Source organism: Dermacentor andersoni, chromosome 2, assembly GCF_023375885.2.
Source record: "Dermacentor andersoni chromosome 2, qqDerAnde1_hic_scaffold, whole genome shotgun sequence".
Classification (NCBI taxonomy): Eukaryota; Metazoa; Arthropoda; class Arachnida; order Ixodida; family Ixodidae; genus Dermacentor; species Dermacentor andersoni.
Window position 1 is genome coordinate 28804474 of NC_092815.1, and position 24260 is coordinate 28828733.

Sequence of the window (24260 nt, forward strand, 5' to 3'; positions counted from 1 at the left end):
TGGCGTCCCCTTTCTTATGGATTAGGATTATATTAGCGTTTTTCCAAGATTCCGGTACGCTCGAAGTCCTGAGGCATTGCGTATACAGGGTGGCCAGTTTCTCTAGAACAATCTGCCCACCATCCTTCAACAAATCTGCTGTTACCTGATCCTCCCCAGCTGCCTTCCCCCTTTGCATAGCTCCCAAGGCTTTCTTTACTTCTTCCGGTGTTACCTGTGGGATTTTGAATTCCTCTAGACTATTCTCTCTTCCATTATCGTCGTGGGTGCCACTGGTACTGTATAAATCTCTATAGAACTCCTCAGCCACTTGAACTATCTCACCCATATTAGTAATGATATTGCCGGCTTGGTCTCTTAACGCATACATCTGATTCTTGCCAATTCCTAGTTTCTTCTTCACTGCTTTTAGGCTTCCTCCGTTCCTGAGAGCATGTTCAATTCTATCCATATTATACTTCCTTATGTCATCTGCTATGCCATGAAGGCATCTGCTATGCCCTTAATGACATGTGCGACTTTATCAGGTTCGGACATTTCAGATGCACTTTGCGGCACAGAGCGAGCATGTCCTAGACGTACGTGAGATAGGATTCAGTGCATGTCTGGACATATGAAGCAAGGTCTTTTTGGGCGGCGCACTGACATCCAACAGGCTTGCCAAACAAATCCTTGAGCTTCTGTTTACAAATGTCCCAGCTAGTAAGTTCCTTCTCATGGGCCTGAAACAAGACGCGTGCCGTGCCCGCGAGGTAAGATATCAAATTAGCGAGCATGATAATCTGGCCCCAGTAGTTGCTGGTGCTCGCCCACTCATATAGTTGAAGCCAGCCTTCAACATCAGTGTCATCAGTGCCAGAAAAGGTTCCTAGGTCGTGAGGTTGTGCTAGAACGATGGTGGGTGTGGGTGCCGACGTACCCGAAGCATCCTCGTCTTGAGCTGGGCATTGTAGATGCAGCCAAGGGGCGCCCACTGCATAAATCCGTCTTGATAATGATCCCACAACCTCGTAACAATATTGATTCTGAAGTACCCATTTATTGAGTTCCTCTACTTATCTATGTTTACCTTCAGCTCTTGCTCTTCCTGTTGATGAACATTGTTGATGGATGGTGCAGACAACTTGACTGGCAGGCATTTTAGAAAGAAGCTTTGCTCATGATTTTGGAGCACCATGCATCGAACCAAGACAGAATGTGCACATGGTTTTCTGGTCACCTGACGATTATATAGGCAGCTACAAAATGACTACACTTTGACAAGTGTGGACATGAAGTATGAAAATTTCAATGGAAATTTTGAAAAGATGGCAGTGTCACATAAACTCGATTTTCAAAGGTTTACTTTTTGTACATAGAAGACAATTGTGCTAACTTAGTACCAAGCAACTGTGCTTACAACAGACCCAACACAAGCACAGTCTGGCAGCACTGAAGTGCACCCATTCCCTGCTGCGAATAGCAGAGATCTGCCAGCTCAATCAACAATGCCTACATACAATCTGTTTTCAGTGGGTTCCCAGTCGTAGTGTCATACCTAGAAACTATAGTGCAGCTTTTCCATCAGAACAGCTCACAATTGAAACAAACCATACCACATACTCTTGTTCCTCTACTACTGGTAAACCCAGACCAGGCCCTTAGCCTGCTGAAGCCACCTTTCTCTTCACATGTGCCCCAGCGCCTTCATGTGTGATTGCCCCTTGTGGTCTTTGTGGTCTAAGCATGAAAGATGGGGGCTACACAGCCTTTGTGCACAAATTTGATGTTCATGCAGGTGTCACCCGGACACCTTGCATCATGGAAAAGTGGAAGAAACGAAATAACATTGTAAAACAGTGTAGCTGAATGCAGGCAACTGATCATTATCTGCATCTTCTGCCATCAAAGTAATGATCCTATGGACATGTCACAACGCGTGTACTTAGGACTTGCCAAGCAGCAAATATCGGACATTGTCCTACTGTCCAAGCCCAGGTCAACATGCAAGATCAGAATGCGCTGCAGGCGCCCAGGGTGTCTATCAACCGGAAAAACCGGGAATTCTCAGGGATTTTGAATAGTCTGCAACAACTCGGGGATTTGTGCTTCAATCGGGGAAAATTAGCTGTCATTTTTTGAAAGGGAACGAAGGTCGCCCTACTGCTGGTTCGAGTAAAAGAGAGGAATCGTAACGAATTGCCTTTGAAGCCGTGTCGTTGGCTGGAGGAGTTGCCAGTGTGCAGTCAACGACTGATTTTCGGGGCGCCCGATTTTTGTGAAATGCCCGATAATGCGGACTATTTCGCAGCACCACCACGTGCCCCATAGAGTCAATGTATAAGAACGTTTGTATTTCAGACGCAAGAACCCTTCGCTGCCCGATTTTCCGGACTTTCTGCCACGACCGCAGGTCTCAAACGGCATTAATCATAACCAACACCGCCTCTTGCACGCAGATCCGCTGGCAGCCGTAGCCACCACCGCAGCAACGCTTGGCTTAGCTTTCGCTATTGAAGTTATTGCCATTTCGTGCCGTGTTTTTCATTAAAAGAATTCGCCGCTGTCAGCAATGGCACGGACTCCGCCTCTGTAATCCTTGTAATTGGCTTCGAAGTTTAGAAAGCATGGCGCATTGCATAACGCCAGTTTCCGAAAGGCTGCTTCGCCTTAGCACAGGGATGTTACGCGGTGAAGCTTAAAAAGCATGGGAAGAGCCAATTGTCACGGCACACAGTACGTATTCCACAATTCTCCACGCGTGCACCCGCCGTATTCTGTCATAGTACGAACACCGATATGCCTAATAAGTGTACTGGCAGGCCTTCAGAGCCTTTTCAGACATGCTTACGAGGAGTTGAGCCCTTAAGGGCAGCAAAAGACATGCATCTTTTCGGACTGCCCGATTTGATTTTTCGGATGTTTTCGTGGCCCCTAGGGAGTACGAAAAATCGGACGTTAACTGTACAACTGACCAAGAGGGTGCTTGATATGGTCCGTGGGGTGAACGCGCGGCAGAACAAGGACAAGAACAGAAATTACCGTCGCGTTGAGGAATGATCGGGAAAGGAACTGTGCCGCCTCTTCTTTCAAGGAGCTTGAGCTCAAAAAGCAAAGTGTTGGCTGACGCAAAGGTGCAGGTGACCCTCATGCAAACCAAAATAAATTCTTGAAAGCAGTGAAACACAAGACGGCGGCATTGTGCGTGGGCTAAGAGTATGTGAAGACAGTTTAGGTTGACTTACCAACTGCTGAGAAAATCTCGCTTGTGACAAAGTTCGGGCCTAATACCAATGATCTTGCTATCACTTGATATAAATAGCTCATTTTCGAAAATATTTGCTTCTGTATGCATCTCTTTTTATTCTTATTTGAATATGTTCGACTCGATTTACAATGCACTTTATCATTTTTTCTTTTTTCGAAGGTATTTTATTTGCCGTGCATCTTACTATCCCCTACCTTCGGTTTTCTGTCTTGAATAACATAAACACTACTATTCAAACTGGATTAAGTTTTTTTTTAATGCTTACGTAAGAGTGACAGCATCGGGTGATGTGGTGTCAGCCTGTCGTGACATAATATAAATCTGTGTCGCTCAGGGAAAACCTGGAAAACTCGAGGAATTTGAAAATGTCAACTTGGTATACAACCTGAAGGCCTTTATTTCCTGTTGCATGCCCCTCTCCTACATCTATATTTTCTGCTCTGAACAGGTGAGCACGCATGCCAGTATTCTTGCTTGGTCTCCCCACAGGTCTCGTATACCTGCCAATTCTTAATTTTTTTTTTTTAAGGCTTACAATCTTGGGCTAATTCTACGATTTTATGAATGTTGCCTTCATTAAAAAAAATTTCTTCGGGAAAATGCTTTTAAGGTAGTGAAGGATCAGGCTGTGCGACACAAGATTGCAAAAGTGCATACAAAAAATTTAAGCGTATAAAGGCAAATAACCTTTAATAAAATGCACTTGCATCCCACAAAAGTTGTGCGCTCAGCAAAAAGAAGAAAACTATTGCATGCTATTTCCCCTCTTCCCTTTGTTTACAGTTTGGTAGGTGTACATTTTTTAATACTGCTGCTACTACGACAGTCGAACCTCGATACAATAGTCTCATTGAACATCGAAAATGCACTGCGTTATATCCGATATCCGTTATAGGCATACATGCGGATACTATCAGCGGAAAAAAAATTGCGATGCGAAATAAACGCAAGTCTTATATGGACCAACAAAGGGTCTCCTGCAAATTTCGATGGCCCGTCGGCATCTTGCTGTGCCGACACAAGGCATGGGAAGAACAATGAATTACACAAACAGGCTCAGCACCACTGCCAATATGCAGCCATGCGATTGGTGTTATAACGCGGGGTTGGCAGCTTGGCTTGCCAAGTGCTGCTCAATGGTTAGATCAAGACAAGCCGCCGCAGACAGACTTTTTTGGACATAGAGGGGACGGCATGTGGATCTCTACTCTGCTAGCATGTGCGTCTGATAATGCACTCAATCACCGATAAGATTGAGTCCGAACATATATTGACGGCGACTTCCTGGCTTGTCACCAGCCAGTCTGCCGACCACACTACTTAGGCCTCTAGTGGTTGCGGCTTCGGGCCTAGTCGACATGGCGGCAACTTTGTTCATGGCCACCATGTTTGATGCGCTGTGCATGTGGTTCATGCCCAAAACATTGTGCGGCGACCAAAATTTCGGTTAGTGCCGGGGCTAGGGATGGGCGGTGGTGCCGCACAGAAGTCTGAATGATTGCGCAGGTCTGAAAAATCGATTGGTAATTGTATTTGATACATAGCTGCTACCAGAATGTATATTTTGGGGCCTGTGCAAACAAAGATTAGCTCCTCTGTAACCAATACAGTGTTGGATACAAGATTTTAGATTGTAGTAGAAGAGTACTCAGATGAATTAAAGCATGACCAACAGTTAGGTTTACTTAATATATCCAGTATTTCATTGTAACAAGGTTCGACTACCGATTACGCATGTCTGAAATAATAAATAGGGGTGAGCGAACAGCGATTTGAGACCAAATCAAATAAGAATCCAATAGTGTCAGTTGCAAATCTAATCAAACACTTTTCTAATAATGAACAGTCGTTATCACAATTAATATAAAACAATGTTCACATCCCAACATTATTAAAATAAAATTAGCAAGCTTCTGCCATTACACAATACATTAGGGGCAAACTAATAGTTTCTTCACATGCACAGGGCTCTTCAAAAGAATGCGAATGATCACTGCACAGCCTGTAAAGTATGGCTACCTAAGTGACGTAGCCTGCTCCATTGCACAAGTTTCTCATGTTTTATGTTTGCACTATGGCTGCGGGGATGAGAAGTTACCGCCATTTTTTCTCCAATTTTACATGGCTGCAGTTGACGTTCCAAAATATTTGAAAACTATTTGAAAAAATATTTGCATGCACGAATAGTGCCTATTTGATTCATTATTTGAAAGTTTCATATATTTGCACACCCCTAATAATAAACTCTGAACTGACCTTGCTATTTCTTTTGTTATAACTTATATGCTCTCATGCGTGCATGCAATGCGCAATGACATTGTTACCATATTTACTCATGTAAGGCCTGCACCTCATACTCTCAAAGTCAAAATTTCTAAGAAAAAGAAAATTTTTCATCTAAGTTCCCTGCCACAATGCATGCAAGTGTGTTGATGGCGATTCCAGTGATGAGTGTGACCTGCATATATGTTCTGTTCCTACTGGTGTTCTCTATGCCTTGTCATTTAGCCTGTGGCCTGTCATCTTGCTGTTTCTTTCTTTGCTTTTCTTCTTCTTATCTTCAACTTCCTTTTCTGTCCCCTCCTTCGTAAAAAGTAAGCAGGCTCTACGCCCCTTATGATGGCAGTTGCCAGCCTGCTCCTTCCCTATTTCCCTCTCTGTGCTTTGTAAGTGTGTTTTCATGTCAAATAATAACATTGACAATAACATAAATAATATAAGTAATAAATAATAAAAAAAATAATGAAATAAATAATAAAAATAAATAGTAACAATAACATGTCAAAAACATTGTCCGCTGTCTTAACTGGAAAGGAAGTGGACAAGTAAACTTGGTAAATTGAAACTGCAATGAAAAATCGCACCATATTTAATGAAGAAGGGCTGATTAAGAAAGATAAGTTAAATTGAGGTTCATTACATCAAAGACAATTGCTATATTTGCTATCATTTTCCCATTGAGTGTTTTGGCAGACACAAATGCTGCCATGTTTGGCTGTTAAACATGACTAGATATACCTAGGGTTCTGCATTATTGGGTTTTATATTTTTTGAAATTCGGGGTGTAAAAGCTTTTTAAGAAACTTAAAAGCTCTTAAAGAGAAAAACTGAGGAGAGATTGGGGGTTTTATTGTCTGGCAGAAAAACCTAGGAGAAATCGAGGGTTTCGTTGTCTGGTAGCTCAAAGCTTGGGATTTTTCTCGTAACTTTTGGAAATGGTAACATAAGTAATGGCCACCTTTTAGACACAAACGTTTTAGTACTTAAACAAGTGAAATCCCTCACAGGAACGTGTAATGGCTGATTGAGGTGCTCGCAAATCAGGTGATGAATTCAACGAATCATTGTTGTCAGGCTTTATTATAGTACATCAAAATGAAACCATGTTAACAAAAATGACAAAGGCGAATTTGGTGATGCCTTTTTTTACTTTGGTCTCGCCACTTCTTTACCAAAGGAAAACAGTGCAAGTAGTGCACTTGGGGTGTTATTGGGTTTTAGTCAAGAACAAAGAACCCCATATATATACTCTTATGTGCAAAGCTGTTTGGGCTAGCTTGCAAACAGTAATCATGGCCACGTATTTAGAATTGCCAATGAAAACCCAGTGGCACTAACTACAGCAATAAGAATTCTGTTAAAAGCCTAGCACTTTCAATATACAGTTAAACCTCGATATAATGAACTTTAGTTTAACGAAATTCTCGATATAATGAAGTATTCAACTTTTTGTAACCTCTTGTCCTTAGAACACCATGTAATTAGGACCTCAATATAACGAAGTGTGTTTATATACGATTTCAATGTTATGAAATTTCGCTTTCTTCACAAAGGAATGCCGAGACAATAAATAGAAACTTCCGCGGACGCACATGGTCAAATGATTGAATTACAAGCGGCTGCTTGCAACACACCTCTCAAATCGTGCGCGGCGCAACAAGAGTGAACGCCGACGTGAGTCGCATCATGTTCTGTACAAGGTCCTGAATATTTTGCTGGGCGTGTTTGAAAAAAAGTTTTTGTGCTCACTGCTGCACTGTTCTTGCTCAAATTTTGCAGAACAATCACATTTTGCCATCGACTTTGTTTGGTATAACACTTGGCACAGTTAGTTGCCTAGATTTGAATAAAAAAGTGCAAATTCGCCTGTGCTTATGGGGATGCGAGCTCCTGCCACCACGGCACAAGCATAAGTTATGTCGCCACCTGTTGTCATCTGTAGAAAGCAGTGTTTCAGGGAGGGAAGTAGCCTGTTCTAGGAGCGGGCAACACGCGTTAGCCCTCCCTTGCATTTTTTTTTTCTTAAAAACCAGGCAATTAACAGTGCCAAGTGTTATACTAAATGAAGTCGATGCCAAAATGCGATCGTTCTGCAAAATTTGAGTAAGAACAGCGCAAAACCTTTTTTCCAACACGTGCAGCGCGTTAGTCAGAAACCTGTATAAAGTTCAAGTGCGATAAGATTCTGTTGGGTCCCGTGCACTTTGCGTTTTAGGTGCGAGTGAAAGTGTGAGAGGGTGAGGCACGAAAATTGTGGCTTCACCAGTGCTGCCTTCCCGCTGGAGCAAAAAGAAAAGAAGGAGAGGGGAGCGAGCTTGTGGTAACGTGATCAAGTGCACGTGAGGGTGGCGCACGTCTCGGCCGTGATTGGGCATGGCTGTAAGCGCGGCTGAGCGCATACGCAGCCGCGCACCCTAATTTTAGAGGTAATCTGCCATGTGTGCAAAGAGAGGGCGTGCCGAGATGGCACGGCATCATGTAAGCTGTCTTCCCGCGTGTTTAGTATTGGAGGTTGTGCAATCTCGAGTTTCGGTGACTCGTTGGAGCACGAGGCAGATGAAGCACTCGTTCCCCACTGCCCTCACTTTTCACGATAGTGTCGTCCCAGTGCGGGCGACGCTATCTGCTGCGGGGGCGGAGTGCACGCGAAAGCATGGCTGGCTTTGCTTAATTCGTACAGTCGATGTGAAGCTATCGTCGAAGTGGTATGAAACCATATCATTCGTCGCTGAATTCCTAATTCATCAGAATGAATTGTTTTCTCATTCCTTTCTTCGATTGCCCGATAATTTGGAAAATTCTGCGGCCCCTTTCCGTGCAAGAAAAATAGATCGACGACTGTACTTAATGCAAAATAGGTCGACTTACAATACAACGAAATTTAGAGATAAGTAATCACACTGCCAATTTTACCCACTTCGTTTTATAGAGATTTAACTGTAGCAGCAAACAGTGCCCCACATTTGTCTTGAAACATCATCTGAAAATTGAACTCATTATATCTGCTAAAGAGTAGTCAGACACCGATGATAGAAAAAGAGTAACTTAACATGAATGAAAATGTTTTTGGGTAATTTGAATTGTCCTACAGAAGTTATTGATATTAGCTCTTCACACCAACCTGTTGCACTATCTGTGGGAGAGTGGTGCTCTCTCTTCAGCCCTTCCAATTTACAAGATTGCCAGCTTGGCACAGGATGCCTGCCCCACCACGGTGTACGATTAAAACAAATAATCTTCCCTAAGCAAAAATAGGCTTGGATCCAATTCATGTCTTGGAGACATCAGGTTATTATGTAAAGATATCTAGCAAATTGAAGATGTCGACCAGCCTACACTAAATCACACCGAATGCAGCATTTGAACAACTGCACTTTATATTTCATGCTCAATTTGTAGCACTCTCCAGAAATTTCACTGCAATCATGTTTCCTTCATGCACAGCTTTATTTATGTAGCACTGATGAGCCTCATATGCCATGTATATTCCATGCCCTGTTTGAAGTAAGAAAATAGGCGACCAGGGGAATACATTATTGGAAGCCTTCACTGGGTAAGTTGTACAAAGTATGAATGGCTGGTAGGAAACAGTTGCAGATACACTCTGCCTGAAATTCTGCCACTGGCATCAACAGGGTGTGTCAGTACGTTGCGCCACAAGAGTAATTAAACTGTGCTGTGTAAATTAGCATGAGTGAGTCCGTGTTTGTGCACACACCAGCTACACAGAGCAGGCCAGGTCAGGATAGGTGCATACAAAACATGTAGTTTACTGGCGACTAATACAATACTACTCTAATGCATGGTGGCACAAACTGTCAATGGGACAACACGTGTCTCCCTTTCAGCATACGGCGAAAAAGTACTTTTCTCCCATTTTTAGTCGAGATGCGCTTCTTGAAGCCAAACTTGGCTATTCTCTTGTGCTCGCTTGGACGTGGAAAAAAGCAATGCACTCTATTTCTCACTTGCTGTAACTCTGCTGATACAGCTAAGGGCTGTAGCAGTTGGCCAGTCTGTGCTGATAGGCCCTTGTATCTGGAAAACACAAGTTTACAAATAGACAAGTTTATGTTTTGCACAGTATGGTGAGACAGTACACACTTGAAACTGGCAATAAACCTACAAGCAGTGTAAAAAGTATGCACAGAAAAGAAATTTGCCTCTGAGACATGCACCTCTGTGCATTCAGTTCATTGCCATGTTTTCCATGCTGTGTAGAATAATACTGACAGCTGCAATTAAAGCACCGATGCTTTCCCAAGACACAGCAGCTGTCCTGTGTCCTTTGCCGTCCCTGTTAATTTTATCTTTGTTTATATCTTTCATTGATAATGAGTGACCTATGACTGCAAATGCTACAGTTGTCTTTGTATTACACTTATAAAGCAGCTATCACAAGGATTAGGTAACTGTGACTAGAGGTCTCTCAGTGCTTGAACATATCCTGAAGTGCTCAAGGCATGTCCAAAAGGCATTCTTTTTAACTAATTGAATGTCATGCAAATTTGACACATTGGCCTGCTCTACGTTCTTGCTCTGTATTTCACTTAGCTTTACTAACACAATATGGCAGTGCTTACTCTCTCATCAGAACATTGGAAACATTTGTTTATATTTTGATCTGTATAATGTCCGTGTGGCACAACGCGATTAGCATTAAAATTTAAGGCATTAGCAAGTTAATGCCATTTTCTGTGCCCGTGTGGCACGGGTATCAGATCGTATTGTGGAAGAGACTATCCGACCTCAAAACGGCATTGTCGGTTGAATTACCACAGAACCTCACGTCAAAGCAAGTCCCATGCGTTGTATCTGCTTAAGAGATAACGTGTTATTCCGGTAAGCCACTGTGCGACAGGTACATGCAATGGCCCCGCCTGCATCTACTTAACCTGAACGAAAATATTCAATTGCTCACGTGGTCACTCATCATGCGCAGGACACACTGGTTCAGCAAAGACGAAAACTAAAGCAGGTGAATTCAAACAGACCAACAGATTATATTAAATCTTTTTAAACGAAAACAGAGCGCAGTAACGGTGGGGCAAAGCGTGTTGACTAGCAACACAAGGAGCTCAACTCACATCACGTTGAAGCACCTGCCGGCAGCTCTAACTAAGCTCGTTAAAGTTGACATGACACTGTTATCGCCCCACAGCAGACGATAGAAGAGCCAGAAAACCCGATTAATAGGCGGCCTATAAAAAAAGCCTACGAATAATTACGTAGACTTCGAAGGGCCGATGCACCAAAACACCTTAAAAAAGCATTATGGCATTAATGCACTAATGCCCTAACGGACGCTGCCATCTCGTGATCTCAAGCGCATTGGGTTGGCGGGTCAACGCTGCGGCGGCTACGGCGCTACGGTTACCTGCGTGACTGGCAAGGTAACTGCAGCTACGTTCAGTAAAATAAAAGCACGTAATGACACATATAGCTCTAACTAAAAAAATAAAAAAATTATTGCAAACTTATGCCGAAAAATATTGAGATTTTTGAGTCTATAGTGGACGTTTGTCAAAAGGCTGCTGGGACAAAAGCAGCGCCCCAACAATAAAATCTGGCCACAAAGTTGTTAACCTCGTCACCAGCCCGCCCATTGCTCAGTCCTTTTCCCCCGTATCCGCCATAGTGGTACGACCGAAGTTCTATCCATCGGAAGAAAAAACTTAAAAACTCAAGATGGTATGTGACATCCTTCTCCAATCTTTGTCAATCCTCATTTACAGCATATTTGTGAACATATCTAGCACCGAGTTTTTCTTAGTAGACATAATTTTTGTCGTATGCTGGCTGTGCACTGTACCCGATGCTTAGTCTGGCCGGCATTATGTCTTTCAGGAAACAGAATAAAGCCCCGTTCTTTCCTGGATATCGTGAATGACGATCGCTTGGTGTGAGCAGATATTATTGAGCGCGTCGTTGCAGCTACGTACAGGCCTTATTGACCTTTAGCTGCCGGAAGTAGGGAAGAGTTGACGTTCAGCTGATGCTGATGGTGCAGATGTCATTCGACGTTCCGTTGCCTTCGGCGATGACAACGGTGCCGACGCGTTGTCACTTCTTTTTACTTTTTTTGTACTCCATAGACTGTCTGCTGTCTGCCTGTACTGGTGAATATGCAGGTGGCTGACATAACTCGACCCCTTCCGCAGTAGTCTCACTCAAGACTCGCAGATTTGTAATCAATGAAAACTCGTTGCTAATTGATGCTGTAGCTGTTTGCAAGTCTTAGAGTCGTCTGTAGCGCACAGATAACACAAATTTTCTGTCTTATGAAGTTTGCATGTGTTCGTGTTACCGGGTGTGTGTGGCTGGAAAGTAGGTCGAATTTTCGTTTAAGTGCACAGACACGTGGCGAGCTGGTGATCTTGACATGCCGATGTCGTCCATGATCGCAGCGGGAGGAGAAAGCGCTTGTGCGCGGTGGGTAGCTTTTTTTTTTTCTGGATGGTGCCGACGTACGGTAGCCATGTGGCCTGCTGGAAGGGGCTTGTTTGCGCTCATGCGTCTGACTCGGGGTGTGTCGTTGCTGACCTAGCCCAGACTCAAGTCTGCATCCGTCGACGCCGTGTAGCATATTGTGCCGCTTTTCAAGCTTTCTTCTTAATTCTACGTCATCAGGCTTTGATCATAGCGATATCTACCATTATGATTGCCGGAAGTTTGAATTCCACTATGGGAATTCACCATGTCACTGGAAATTGTGGTAGGCTCAAACAGATAAGCTTAATCTCGTACGTGGCAAGCTGAAAGCGAGAATGAAGAGACGGGACGTAATGTTGCGAATGCGTTAGCAAAGCTGAAATAAAAAGTGGCGTCGGTAGCAGTTTTATTTTAGCAGTGTACTTGTTTTTCTTATGAAAGCTCGACAGTTTAAGCGAGTTGCGTTTTGCCTAGAGGCAAAATTGATGGGTATAAGATAAAATACGTGCTGCCATGGTCATTGGAAAGCTACGCCTTGTTGACATGTCTCGCACTTTTGTGAAATCCTGGTTTGGGTCAGAGCTGGTTGCCTGCTTGCAAAGGTTTGACTCCTGGTGGAACTGGCCTTTTATACTCAACACCTCAGCACTTGTTCGTAAACAACACAGTGACTTGATTGTTTTAGTGGGGTCTGAAAGGAAAGCCTGCTATATAATAAAGTTCAGGAGCATGTTAGACATTTAAAACAGGGCCACTAAACCAGAAGTGAGCTTCACTGTGGGTATTTTCTGCTTACTTAAGTGCATTTAAATGAGTTCATGAGTGGCCACCAAAAGAATCCTTTGCCATGGCATTTTTGGCTCAGTGGAGTCTTGTGGTTGGTTTCATAACCTGAACAGACAAGGCATTTCCATTGATTGTTCATTTACTATGTTTCTTTGCAACCACTTGGCTTACAGTAGTTGTGGCTTGCAGGTGAACTTCACGGTGGACGAGATCCGTGGGCTCATGAACAAAAAAAAGAATATCCGGAATATGTCCGTGATAGCCCACGTTGACCATGGCAAGTCAACACTAACAGACTCCCTTGTGTCCAAGGCTGGCATTATCGCTGCTGCCAAAGCTGGCGAGATGCGATTCACAGATACCCGCAAGGACGAGCAGGAGCGCTGCATCACCATCAAATCTACGTGAGTGGTGGCTTATTTTCAGGGAAAGATTCTGACTAGTGTTGCAGAAGTCAATTGCCATACTATGAAGCTTATAATACTGCAAACGGAGGCCACATGAGAGTACCTGAGATTATAATAAAGCATTCAACTCGGGATTTACATGGCGCCCATGGGGCAGCAGGGAATCAAAGCTGGAACCAGGGCTGAAGCCAGTGTGCAGGGGGGGGGGGGGGGTGTTCTCATGTAATATTCACTGTACATGAAATTCTCACTTCCCTTGTGGCCTGGCAGAGGAGACTGGCTTGCACTGGTAGTCAAGGGACTTCTGTAACACCAGTCAACCTTGTGCATTTTCAGAGCTCATGCACGCTCCTAGCATGGCGACAAGAGGTAGGGCCATTTATTTTCCTCTCTCGAGTTCTGCGTATTTACTTGCAGTGGTGCTTTTCTTTTGCCAGGGCGGTGTCCATGTACTTCGAGTTGGCCGACAAGGATCTGATTTTTATTAAGGAAGATAACCAACGTGAGAAGAATGAGAAAGGTTTCCTCATCAACCTGATTGATTCCCCAGGCCACGTCGACTTCTCCTCAGAAGTGACTGCAGCCCTTCGTGTCACCGATGGTGCCCTTGTTGTCGTGGACTGCGTTAGTGGTGCGTATTGTGGAAGTCTTTTATGGCTATAAATGCACACTTGGTGTTAGATAGCCAGTGCATGGATTTCATAGCACTGGTATTATACACCCGTGAGCAAAAGTATGGACTACAGGTTTGCTGAGAAAACTGAACTCTGCCATCTTCAATTTGAAGTTACATTTATAGGCAAAGAAAAACACTTGGTTGCAGCAACCTTGGTATGTATACTTTTGCTCAGGGGAGTACATAGTGTTGCAGGATCAGTTAATGTGGAAATGCTTCCTAACAAAAGCTTGTCTGAAGCCACTGTTCCAAAAGTGAGTGCAATCTGGTCCTCATTACCTAAAAGCCAACTGCAGCAAAATTTCACTGACTACATTAAAGTTATGCACGGCTGCCGAGATGATTTGGACTGCCCGCTTGTTGCGAAAGTTGACCAGAATTGGCTGTGCTTCCGCTGAGGGGCGCACCTCCTCTTGAAGTTGCAGACAGTGGCTTTGGAGTCGCTGATTACGTATTTGGCTAGTATAGAAGCTAATGCAATGGCCGATTTCTCTGCTACTTTGGTGTTGTTGATTCAAATTGAGCTGCTTGATTAAAAATTCTTTTTGCAATCTTGTCATGACACATTCACTTGTTTCACACATAAAATCTTGCACAGAGGCTGCTGTGTCACACTATCTGAAACTAGGCTTTTTGGACTGTCCGAAATTTAATTGCAGTTAGCGCACAGGTTACGTGCGTGTGACTTTTGTGTGGGCACAATACTTCTCAACTCGGTGGGGAACTGCACCGTTAAATTCCAAGGTTAAATAATGGAGAGAGGGAAATTGGCATTGAGGCTGAAAGGAACTCAAGTTCTTGTGCTTCGTCCCTGAAAAGATAGTACTGGGTGTTGAGTTGGTGCATGAATGATTGCTTTGCAGGGCTGTGAATGTACCGAGTTCATTTGTACATTTCTGTAAAGAGGTTTTGCAAAGACAAACCTCATTGGCTAACCCCTTTTCTACATTTTTGCAGGTGTTTGTGTTCAGACGGAGACAGTGCTCCGACAGGCCATTGCGGAGCGTATCAAGCCTGTGCTGTTCATGAACAAAATGGACCTTGCACTGCTGACACTTCAGTTGCAGCCTGAGGACTTGTACCAGACTTTCCAGCGAACGGTCGAGAACACAAACGTAATCATTGCCACCTATGGTGATGAAACTGGCCCAATGGGTGACATCAAGGTGTGTGGCAATTGCTATTTTGCAGGAAGATGCAGTTCTCTTTTTCAATTTTGAGGTGGTCATAGGTCAGCAGAATCAGCTGATACTCATGTGCTTGTCTGTATTTTCGCAGGCTGTGTACTTGCTCACTCGTCGGCACTTGCTCGTGTTCCTACTTGTACCCACTCATTCGTGTTCATGGTCTCTCCCATTCACACTTACCAGCACCATTCCTATTCGTAGTCAGGTCCACTCCCGCTTGGTGACAGTTGGTCATGTTCATACTCTGGTAGACTCGCACCGTTCGTCACTCGTGCTGTAGCCCACGTCTGGGAAATCAATCGGGAGCGAACATGAGTCTGTGCACTCGTGAGTATGCTGACTTCTAGTAGTGGTCAACTTGTCGGCACACTACGCTTTCAGCAGTTTGCTTGTTTGTATGGCAACTTAGTCGGTGATTTGTTTACTTGCAGTGGGCACTGGCCTGGAAGTGAGCTCTTGCTTTTAAGTGTTTCAACAAAGGTCCCTCAAATCGTGAACACTGCCTTTGTACTGCAGATCTCACTGAAATGTAGCGGTGCTTGCGATGCAAGGTGAATGTTGCATACACGAGAGCTGCCATCCTCGTTGTGGTGCACGCACAAAGCATTTCCCATTGCCCCCTCCAACGACAGACGTTTTTCTCATCGATGCCAGTCCTATCTGGCTTGAACGTTTGACGATGCCTCCCCGGCTAATGCAACTTTTCGTTTGGAAGTGGCGCTATTGCAAGTTCTGTTGCCTATAGGTGGCGTGCAAGGTGACTCAATGGGGCACCTACAGAGAGTATAGAAACTCCTGAGCGCATGTGCGTCCTTCATGTCAGCTCATATGTGGCTTAGCGCTTGAAGATTGCTGTACCTTTTTCACAATTGCTGTCGCTAAATGACGTCGTGTGCCACATAGATACCTATAAGAAACGCGGTTGCGGTGCCTCATTGGAAGGGAAGAGCCCATGAAGGCCTTCAGATGTCGCATGCCTGGCAGGAAACTCGGATGCGGTGCCTCATTGGAATGGAAGGGGCTATGAAGGCGTAGTGTTTCCACTTTTCGTGGAAACGCTACGTGTTAACTGATACATACGCATTAAGGTGGTACGGTTTATGCAGATATGAAACACATTATGTTCAATGACCATTGTGTAGGGGATTTGACTTTACTACTTTTTAAACAAAGCTACAGTTTAAGCGGGTACGGTTTAATGAGGTTTTACTGTATTATTGTTCAAGTAACGAGGAGTCGTGACAGAAGCTTGTTGCGCTCGCATTGTGAATTCGGTGTCTGTTTTATGCTCTGCCGATCTTGTTATCGGACCACTGTAGCCGCAAAGCTTGGCCGAACGTTGGTGCACGAGGTACAGCCTAGAAAGTAAACGCATGCGTTTCTGGCGGGATGATGCAACGGTGACCACACTGAGAGTTGCTGCCAGTGGGCAGTACTTACTATGCCCGCCCACATAGATCTACTGTAGCATTTCTCTATAGCTGCAACAAAGTGCTACAAACATGTCAATTTTTGTTAAATGCTCGTGTGATCTCATTGCGATGGCCACAAGTGCACAGCTCAAGCTTGGCCGCGCGGAGGGCCACGAGGTGCAGCGAGAATGAAAACATGCGTTTCTGGCGAAACGAGACACCACGGCTACCATATACTACGAGTTAATGCAGATGAAACCTAAACAAATACTTCCGATGCTCGCCCACATACTACATGTACTCGAGATCAAAGCCGCGCCATTCACACTGCTGCAATACTGTCGTAAGCTCTATTTTTCTAATACATCGATTCTCTGCTGAAAAACAAACACAAGAATGCACATAAACATAAGCAAAGAACTTTCATTTTCTTAACTACGCGGCTCCAGAAAAAGTCGCTGCACACTTATAGATGGTGTGCCTGCCTTGCCAATTCGTAATTTGGCAACATTCTTTCTTTGCCGCATCTTTGAGTGAACGGGTGGAGGCTCGCTTCACTTGCCATAGCTCAGTTGGTGCAATGCGGCCTGCATCACATGCGATTGCCTTTGAATTTCATCTTGCACAAATGATACGTAAAACAGATAATCAAGCCTACTGTCCGCCGTGAAGAAAGCAAGCAAATGAGCTACCGCCACGCCGCCTGCGGTTACTCTGATACTATTTGAAAAAAACTCGACGATGGCCGCAGGGTGGCATGACAGTCTACAGAACTTGCGAATAGTGACATCGCCTGTTTGGTGCCATTACAATAACTCCCACCGAAGCCACACCACACACAGATTTGGCACGGATCAAAATGATGTTGCTCGTGTACTTCAGTTGGCTACTGGCGCGGCTAGTAGCAGCTGCGATACTGACTTTTCTAGATGGTGCTAGCTATGCACCACATTTATCTACTTCAATTAAAAACTGCCGTGTCCTCGAATCTAAGCAGACCCTAATTTCTAATAAAAGCATTATGTTCTAGCCGGGCTAAAAATCTTGGCCTGTAGTCCATATTCAGTACACTCTTATGTCATTTGTGAATGTATTCCTTGTTGACTCAACATGACCGGCGCTGTGCATCTGACATTTACAACATAGGACACTCTTTTTCCATTTGCATATTTAGCTGCTGCATATGAGATAAGTGTTCTGGGGTAATACAGTTTAAATAATACTTCTCTGAAGCACCTAAAGCTTCTACATATGTGAAACTTTCTGTAGATGCATGGTACAGCTGGCTAAGGCAGGTAATTGTATGTTTCATATCCTTGTAGCAGTAATGCCATCACGTTACTCGTGCTCTGCAGGTGGAGCCGTCCAAGGGCAACGTCGGCTTTGGCTCTGGTCTGCATGGCTGGGCCTTCACGCTGAAGCAGTTTGCTGAAATCTATGCAGAGAAGTTCAAGATTGATGTGGACAAGCTGATGGGTCGGTTGTGGGGCGAGAACTTCTACAACCCGAAGACCAAGAAATGGGCCAAGAAGCCTGATGAGGACTACAAGCGAGCTTTCACCATGTTCATCTTGGACCCAATCTACAAGATCTTTGATGCCATCATGAACTACAAGAAGGAAGAAACAGCCCGTCTCTTGGAGAAGCTGAACATTGTTCTTAAGGGTGACGACAAGGACAAGGATGGTGAGTTCATTGACAGTTTTGAAGTAGCATTGGACGCAGAAGCAATGTTGTACTCGATACGGATGATGGAATTTGGAGCAGAAATTGGAACACGCTGCATCTGGACATATTCTATTTTAGAGCGTCAGTTGTATTAAACATGTCGGGAATTTAGTCGGTGTAGATAGAAATGTTTATTTGGCCCACATGCTATTGTTGTGAGTGATCGGAGCTGTGGTGTTCGATTCAGCTGTTTTGTTTCCTGGGTGACAATTCTTGCATTTATCTACTCTGATTATATTGGAAAATTGTTTGTGTTTTGCATCTATGCAGGCAAGAACTTGCTGAAGGTGGTTATGAGGACATGGCTTCCTGCTGGAGATGCACTCTTCGAAATGATCACAATCCACCTTCCATCTCCTGTGACGGCACAACGCTACCGAATGGAAATCCTCTATGAGGGTCCCCTTGATGATGAGGCTGCTGTTGCTGTAAAGGCGTGCGACCCAGAAGGCCCACTGATGATGTACGTCTCAAAGATGGTACCGACATCAGACAAGGGCCGCTTTTACGCATTTGGACGAGTCTTCTCTGGTGTTGTGTCATCGGGACAAAAGGTCCGCATCATGGGCCCAAACTACACTCCTGGCAAGAAAGAGGACTTGGCTGAGAAGGCTATTCAGAGGTGAGCATTCACACCCTGGCAGAAGTGGCAAAATGTCTGTCCGAGAAGTACAGCAGACCTCCACGTAGCATCTGAGTGTACAGCCCAATCTTTGTGGCTACACAAATGCAGGTGTGGCGAGTGGCTTTACAGCTGGTAACTTGTGATAAGGTGTTAGGTTAGGTTGTTCATTACATTCTTGCTGCTTTCTTTGTCATCTCCAGAATAGCTCCTCCAAAAGGAAATGTAGTGTTCTATTGATGGACCTTGTTTATGTTTGAAGTGTTAGATATTGTATGCTAATGCACGAGGTTTGTCGAGGCAAATCTGATGGCTTAGCAGCGACGGCTTGCATGCTGCTCTCCGTGGCATGTTCATACTGTTCAGCACAATGCAGTAATCTGCAGTATGGAGGCACACTAGTGGAACGAGATTTCAGTGTTCGATATGAAAAACAATTGTTTTCTCCACCTCTGTCTTGGCGGATCTTCTTATCACCAAAGAAGTTCCTAATGCTTACAGAGGGATATAAAAGTATGTTGGGTCTTATGCCTTCGGTGCCTGCTCCCCATTAGCCCCCTCGGGAATGGACTGAGCAGGTCCCATCCTCGACAGGCCCTACAAGCAGCAGTTACTGGCTTCCTTGCCATCTTGAGAGTGCTAGAGGCATTTTTTAGTGTATGCTTATAGCATTAGTTACGTTTACTTGCTACTTTACTTGCTGGGACAGGCAGAATGGATAGAGGTTTCAAGAGAATGGTTTCAAGTGCATTTCTCAATTTATGGAGGCTGGCATGCCCATTAGCTGTATATGTACCGTATTTACTCGCATAATCATAACACTTTTCTTGTCCAAAAATTTATGCAAATTAAGGGGTGTGATCATTACGCGGGTTAAATTTCCCACAAAAAGAATTCATCTTCTTTCATCCCGCATTTGCTGCGGGTTGACAATGGGTCAACAAGCAGGCGGCTGCCACTGCCGCTGTCGGTGCGGGACACCAAAACAAGAATGGCAGCTGGTGGAGCAAGCCTAACGTGCCGAACGCAATTATTTTTCTTCTCATGAGTACATTATGTGCACTGAAACAGTTCCGTATCATTAATGAATAATATCGTTAATATCTGCAAGTTTGCGACAATAACTTAGCCATGTCCACTTTGAGGGGACAGAAACAGATGGGCGTGCTTAGCTACCAGTGACATAGAAACACATGCTGCGGAAACTGCAGCATTTGCCTTCACTGCTATCCTAATACGGCACATTTCCATGGATGAATATCTTAGCTGCTTTACAAGCGTCGGCGTATGAATAGGGTACACTTCTAGCATATTGGTGTAAATGTGGCCACTTCGCTGCTCGCAATTTGTTGCGTTCCCACGAGTGTAAACGAAAAGAATCGAAAGGCGCCCTTTATGTTGTTCACTAAAAGCATTATGAAACGTACAAATGATAAAGCCGAGGCAAGTTTGGTTGTAGCTTTTTTTTTTTTTTTTCTTCATGGAAGTGCGGAAAGTGATGAATGAAATGGGGCATCTGCTTAAGTATGTTGGGTGCTTGCTAGCAGACTGCTTGCTATGTCTTCAAGAGTCGTTCGCATAGCATTCGACAGATGGTAAGCGTGATCATCATTAGCTAGACTTGGCACACGACATACCGCTGCAACAAGTTCAGGGTGCGATCATTACATGGGAAAGAAAAAAAGTTGAATTTTGACGGCAAAATTCAGGGGTACTATCATTACTCGAGTAACTACGGTACATTCATATGCCCTGGTTGGTGTATACCTGCTGAAGCACTGCTGCTGTTGTGCTTATGTAAAGAAACTGATTTTTATCTTGTTTGTAGGAATTGCAAGGCATTGCTGCAAGTGGCCTAGTGAAGGTTACTGTTTTCATCTTGTGCAGTACAGTTGTAGCAAATTAACTGATAGCAAATACTTACTGCTGTCCTCTTGGCATTGCCATATTTGTTCAGTTATAAGGTGTTCAGAATTATAAAACCAGGATGTAGTTGGTGACCTGCAAAAAAGAATGTATGCACACTAAGGCAAAATAAAGTAGCCAGTGGATTATTTACTTAGTGGAGATTGCCCGAAATATCAAATAATCGGACTCCCCCAGAATAATTGGTGTGGGTTACCTGCAGATTTCATCTTCAGGTGACTTCACGGCAGTGTGTAATGAAATCTTGGGGTGGGAAATTCACGTATAGTATTCAGCATCTGGCCTTTACTCTGCTATGTTTCAAGTTCTCAGCATGGGTTATGCATCCAAAAATGTGGTGCTTCCTCACTAGCAGAGTTTTAGTAGGTGCTACAATTGTGCTGCAACCTAAAATTTGGTTTCCCGGAAATGTGGCACTGCCGTTGCCATATTGAAACAGCCAAATCATATCAGCCTCTTGTAAGGTGGGGGTGACTTTGAGGCTAAGGATTCTAGGAATGAAACCTTGCCTTATCTTTGAATAAATATGGTATGTAATAAGATGCAGTAGAGAGTGATGGTCATGATCGCTTCTGCGATGTACCTTAGCAAGAATGTCACCACTACCGTTGATATACTCGGACAAATTGGATTTGGTAAACAATTGCAACAGTACAGTGTTGATAAAGCTGCCTTGTCATTGATGTCTAAGCACCTTGTCTGCAGTTAGTGTTCTCAATTTCACTTCTGAGTTTTTCCTTGTTGGTAGTGTGACAGTTTGGAGATCTGATCACTGCACACTACCCAATTAATCTTGTCATTGAGAAATAGTTTTTGAAATTTACACGGTCAACCAAATTATAGCTTTAGGGGCTGGTTGGTTTCACACGTATCTGCTTTTTTTTTTTTTTTTAATCTAGATGCTATGAATCATCCAGGCAGCATTTTGGTTCCAATTTTTCAATATTCCTATTGCATATCCTGTCTCTTTCTTGTTCAGGACTGTTCTGATGATGGGTCGCTACGTAGAGCCTATTGAAGATGTGCCCTGTGGCAACATCTGTGGTCTGGTCGGCGTCGATCAGTTCCTGGTCAAGACAGGCACCATCAGTACCTTCAAAGATGCCCACAACATGCGTGTCATGAAGTTCTCTGTGAGCCCTGTTGTGCGTGTGGCAGTAGAGCCCCAGAATGCCTCCGACCTGCCCAAGCTTGTGGAAGGCCTGAAGCGTCTGGCTAAGTCAGACCCTATGGTGCAGTGTATCATTGAGGAGTCTGGAGAGCACATCGTGGCTGGTGCTGGTGAGCTGCACCTGGAAATCTGCCTCAAGGATTTGGAGGAAGATCATGCAGGCGTCCCGCTCAAAAAGACTGACCCTGTTGTCTCGTACAGGGAGTCTGTCCAGGATGAGTCTAGCATCATGTGTCTCTCCAAGTCTCCCAACAAGCACAACCGTCTCTTTATGAAGGCTTGCCCGCTGCCTGACGGCCTTCCTGAGGACATTGACAAGGCATGTACCATGTTAATCTGAACTGCAGAGATGTATAAAGTCGTGGAAATTGTGCTTACAGGCAGAATATGCCTGCGCCTTGATTTGATACTTTGAGGCTTGCAATATAATTAGTGACTGGGAAGCATAGAACACAAAAAAAGGTGCTATGCTTATCTTTTTTTTTTTTTGTTTTTTTTTTTTTGTCAGTCCTCTGTCTTGGCAATCTTCTCTGCTACTGGAGAAGATTGAATGCTTACAGAGGTATATTGATCAGGGTTCTGCCTTCGGTGCCTCTTTGTTGTTTAACCCCCTTGGGAACAAAATGAACAGGTCCCATCCTCAAAGGACCCTACAAGATGCTATGCGTCGCCTTTTTCAGTAGTTTGGAAAAAGGCGTATGTGGGTTTTGATAAAATTGATTGTCTCTGTAACATTGTTTTCGTGCTTCCAACAATGTAACTGTTTTGCCTCTTGTCCACAAACAAGTTGCAGAAAGCCTTACGAACACAGTGCTTCATGTAACTCTTGCATTGATCGGCTGAGCAAAGTATGCGAATGACTACTTTGCCATTTCGTTTGACTTTACTTGCTTTTAATTTTTTGTAGGGTCAAGTAAACCCACGTGATGATTTCAAGATCCGTGCCCGTTACCTATCCGACAAGTATGAATGGGATGCCACCGAGGCCCGTAAGATCTGGGCATTTGGACCTGAAGGCACAGGCCCCAACCTGCTTGTGGACGTCACCAAGGGTGTGCAGTATCTGAATGAAATCAAGGACTCTGTCGTTGCTGGTTTCCAGTGGGCCACCAAGGAGTCCGTACTGTGTGAAGAAAACATGCGCGGTGTACGGTTCAACATCCACGATGTCACCCTGCATGCTGATGCTATCCACAGAGGTGGTGGTCAGATCATCCCAACAGCCCGACGGTGCCTGTATGCCTGCATGTTAACTGCGTCGCCAAGGCTTATGGAGCCAGTGTACCTGGTGGAGATTCAGTGCCCTGAAAATGCTGTGGGTGGCATCTATGGAGTGCTGAACAGGCGTCGAGGTCACGTTTTTGAAGAATCCCAGGTTGCTGGCACACCCATGTTTGTGGTCAAGGCCTACCTGCCCGTCAACGAGTCATTCGGTATGTTCTTTTTGGTTTCAGTGCAATGTTGCAGTTTGAGCTGTTGCTATCTAAGGTAGTCTGAAGAAGAGATCTGGGTAAAAATGGAGAACAATGGACGAGCTTGGTGAAGTGTTTCAAGTGTATTGGCAAAACAGCTTCCTCCCATATAAGAAGCATGTCTATTTGGCGGAGTTGTAAAACGGTGTTTGGTCTGGAAGATAACTTTGCTAGTAATGTAACATGGGTGATTTGCATTTGTAATGAAGTGGTACTGAAGCTTTCGGTTTTATTGGAATTGCAGTTGAGCAGGTATGTGTAGCATTTAAAGCATTCATGTTGATGGGCAGAAAAAGTGCAGTACATCAGTCCAAGGTAGTAGTGCGGTGCTTTATGACCAGATCCAATATACTTTCTGCAAAGACTGGTGATTTGCAAGGGAGATCTTTAAATTTAACCTGTTGCTGCAGGCTTCACGGCTGACCTGCGTTCCAACACCGGAGGCCAAGCCTTCCCACAGTGCGTGTTCGACCACTGGCAGATCCTGCCTGGTGACCCCCTGGACGGCAAGTCCCGCCCCTACAACGTTGTCATGGAAACCCGCAAGCGCAAGGGCCTCAAGGACTCTCTGCCAGATCTGGATCAGTACTTCGACAAATTATAATCGCTGGCAACATAACATCGCGCTTGTTACTGGCCGGTTCTCGTCGACCCGTTGGTCTGCCTTGAGTTTTTTTTTTTTTTTTAACATAGGAGATGGAAGTTTTATGTGAAGATCCTGGGAAGAACCGACGGTCTATCCTGCACAGTGCGGAGACCATTTTATTGTTAATTTTGTTTCCTGTCCCGCCGTGTCTTGTCAGAACGTTGGTTACGGGCGCACTACAGAGCTACACCACGAATAAAAGATTTGTGGACCTTCACCTTTGTATTGTTGCTATTTTTTCCGCAAGCATGTGCGGCCGCTAATCTGC

General features: G+C 44.4%; 1 protein-coding gene and 1 long non-coding RNA gene across 2 annotated transcripts; one reads left to right on the forward strand and one right to left on the reverse strand.

Moving 5' to 3' along the window:
* Positions 1–9474: 9474 nt before the first annotated feature.
* LOC126542515 (uncharacterized) lies at positions 9475–10924 on the reverse strand. The gene is made up of 3 exons (XR_011892726.1): positions 10615–10924; positions 10449–10496; positions 9475–9565 (listed from the first exon to the last, which is right to left on the reverse strand). It is a non-coding gene; the product is annotated as an uncharacterized lncRNA (long non-coding RNA).
* A 187-nt stretch (positions 10925–11111) lies between these two features.
* On the forward strand, positions 11112–24209 carry eEF2 (eukaryotic translation elongation factor 2). Its single transcript, XM_050189596.3, has 9 exons — positions 11112–11218; positions 12935–13149; positions 13590–13783; positions 14786–14994; positions 17783–18113; positions 18426–18777; positions 21683–22193; positions 22782–23307; positions 23757–24209. Exons 1-9 carry the CDS (start codon positions 11216–11218, stop codon positions 23948–23950), a joined length of 2535 nt encoding a protein of 844 aa, XP_050045553.1. The 5' UTR covers positions 11112–11215; the 3' UTR covers positions 23951–24209.
* Positions 24210–24260: the final 51 nt, after the last annotated feature.

What these genes read in the sequence shown, in the direction of transcription:
- eEF2 (XM_050189596.3), top strand. An exon ending in TGTCGTGGACTGCGTTAGTG is followed by an intron (nt 13,784 to 14,785) that starts GTGCGTATTGTG and finishes ACATTTTTGCAG; the next exon opens with GTGTTTGTGTTCAGACGGAG. An exon ending in TTCCTGAGGACATTGACAAG is followed by an intron (nt 22,194 to 22,781) that starts GCATGTACCATG and finishes AATTTTTTGTAG; the next exon opens with GGTCAAGTAAACCCACGTGA.